Source organism: Melanerpes formicivorus, unplaced genomic scaffold (assembly GCF_026170545.1).
Source record: "Melanerpes formicivorus ecotype bairdi unplaced genomic scaffold, bMelFor1.0.p_v2 SCAF_134, whole genome shotgun sequence".
Classification (NCBI taxonomy): Eukaryota; Metazoa; Chordata; class Aves; order Piciformes; family Picidae; genus Melanerpes; species Melanerpes formicivorus.
In genome coordinates this window covers 33,576-35,131 of record NW_027142486.1, presented here as the reverse complement: position 1 = coordinate 35,131, position 1,556 = coordinate 33,576, and the positions used below count along the sequence as shown (strand labels likewise).

At 53.3% G+C, this 1,556-nt stretch overlaps 1 protein-coding gene across 1 annotated transcript; it reads left to right on the top strand.

Moving 5' to 3' along the window:
* Nucleotides 1–200: 200 nt before the first annotated feature.
* Nucleotides 201–1,133, top strand: LOC137456671 (olfactory receptor 14A16-like). Its single transcript, XM_068168229.1, has one exon. The coding sequence runs from the start codon at nt 201–203 to the stop codon at nt 1,131–1,133; it is 933 nt and encodes a 310-aa protein (XP_068024330.1).
* Nucleotides 1,134–1,556: the final 423 nt, after the last annotated feature.

Sequence of the window (1,556 nt, the reverse complement as noted above, 5' to 3'; positions counted from 1 at the left end):
CTGCCCAGGAGCTGCTCCTCTGCACAGGGCAGCAGGACTGAGGGCACTGCCAGGACATCTCAAGGAGATGAGGAAGGCAGAGAGAGCTTCAAGGTAGCCAGGAGAAAGCTTCCCAGCCCTGGACGTGGTGAGTCTGTGGTGTCCTAACCTGTGTGATGTCTTCTCCTCTCTCAACAGTCCTCCATGCCCAGAGACAGACCATGTCCAACAGCAGCTCCATCACCCACTTCCTCCTGCTGGCATTCACAGGCACAAGGCAGCTGCAGCTCCTGCACTTCTGGCTCTTCCTGGCCACCTACCTGGCTGCCCTGCTGGGTAACAGTCTCATCATCACCACCATAGCCTGCGACCACCACCTCCACACCCCCATGTACTTCTTCCTCCTCAACCTCGCCCTCATTGACCTGGGCTATGTTTCTACCACTGTCCTCAAATCCATGGCCAATTTCCTCTGGGACACCAGGGCCATCTCCTATGCAGGATGTGCTGCTCAGGTCTTTTTTATTGTCTTTTCCATTTCAGGAGAGCTTTATCTCCTCACCATCATGGCCTATGATCGCTACGCTGCCATCTGCAGACCCCTGCACTATGAGACCCTCCTGGGCAGCAGAGTTTGTGTCCTCCTGGCAGCAGCTGCCTGGGCCTGTGGCTTTCTCACTGCTCTGCTGCACACAGCCAATACATTTTCCCTGCCCCTCTGCCAGGGCAATGCTGTGGAGCAGTTCTTCTGTGAGATCCCCCAGATCCTCAAGCTCTCCTGCTCCACCTCCTACCTCAGGGAACTTGTGCTAATCGTGCTCAGTGCCTCTTTATTCTTTGTTTGCTTTGTGTTCATTGTGGTGTCCTATGTGCAGATCTTCAGGGCAGTGCTGAGGATCCCCTCTCAGCAGGGATACCACAAAGCCTTTGCCACCTGCCTGCCTCACCTGGCTGTGGTCTCCCTATTTATCACCACTGGCTTCTTTGCCTACCTGAAGCCCCCCTCCATCTCCTCTACATCCTTGAATCTGGTGATGGCAGTTCTGTACTCAGTGGTGCCTCCAGCAGTGAACCCTCTCATCTACAGCCTGAAGAACCAGGAGCTGAAGGATGCCCTCAGCAAACTGATCCCTGGGTGTTTTCAGAAGCAATAAACTCTTTGTCTTCTCCTTCAGATGCCTTTCTCCTTCTGATGCCTCTCAGTGCAGGCCCAGCCTGGCTTCTATACCGTTTGCTTCTGGTAGGGGATTTTGACTTGTGAGGATGCTGTCATCTCCTCTCTCTTTTCTTTTCTCTCCAAGGGTTTGTGAAAGAGGAGCTGTGCTCCTTGTTTGTTTAAACAAAATCAAAGCCCTTTCAATAACAGTTTCCTGCCCCAAATCCTTCTTCCAAGACTTTGCTGGAACTTCAGGGACAGTTTCCCAAGTGCCCAAGAGAGTGTCTCATAGATGCAGGCAGCAGTGAGCAGCTAAACCATGGGAGTGTGCAGGGGTGGAGCAGGCAGAACTGTTCTGCAGAGAGAGGCCTCCTGAGAGAGATGTGAAGGAGCAGCAGAGCAGGAGCAGGTCCAAAGCTGT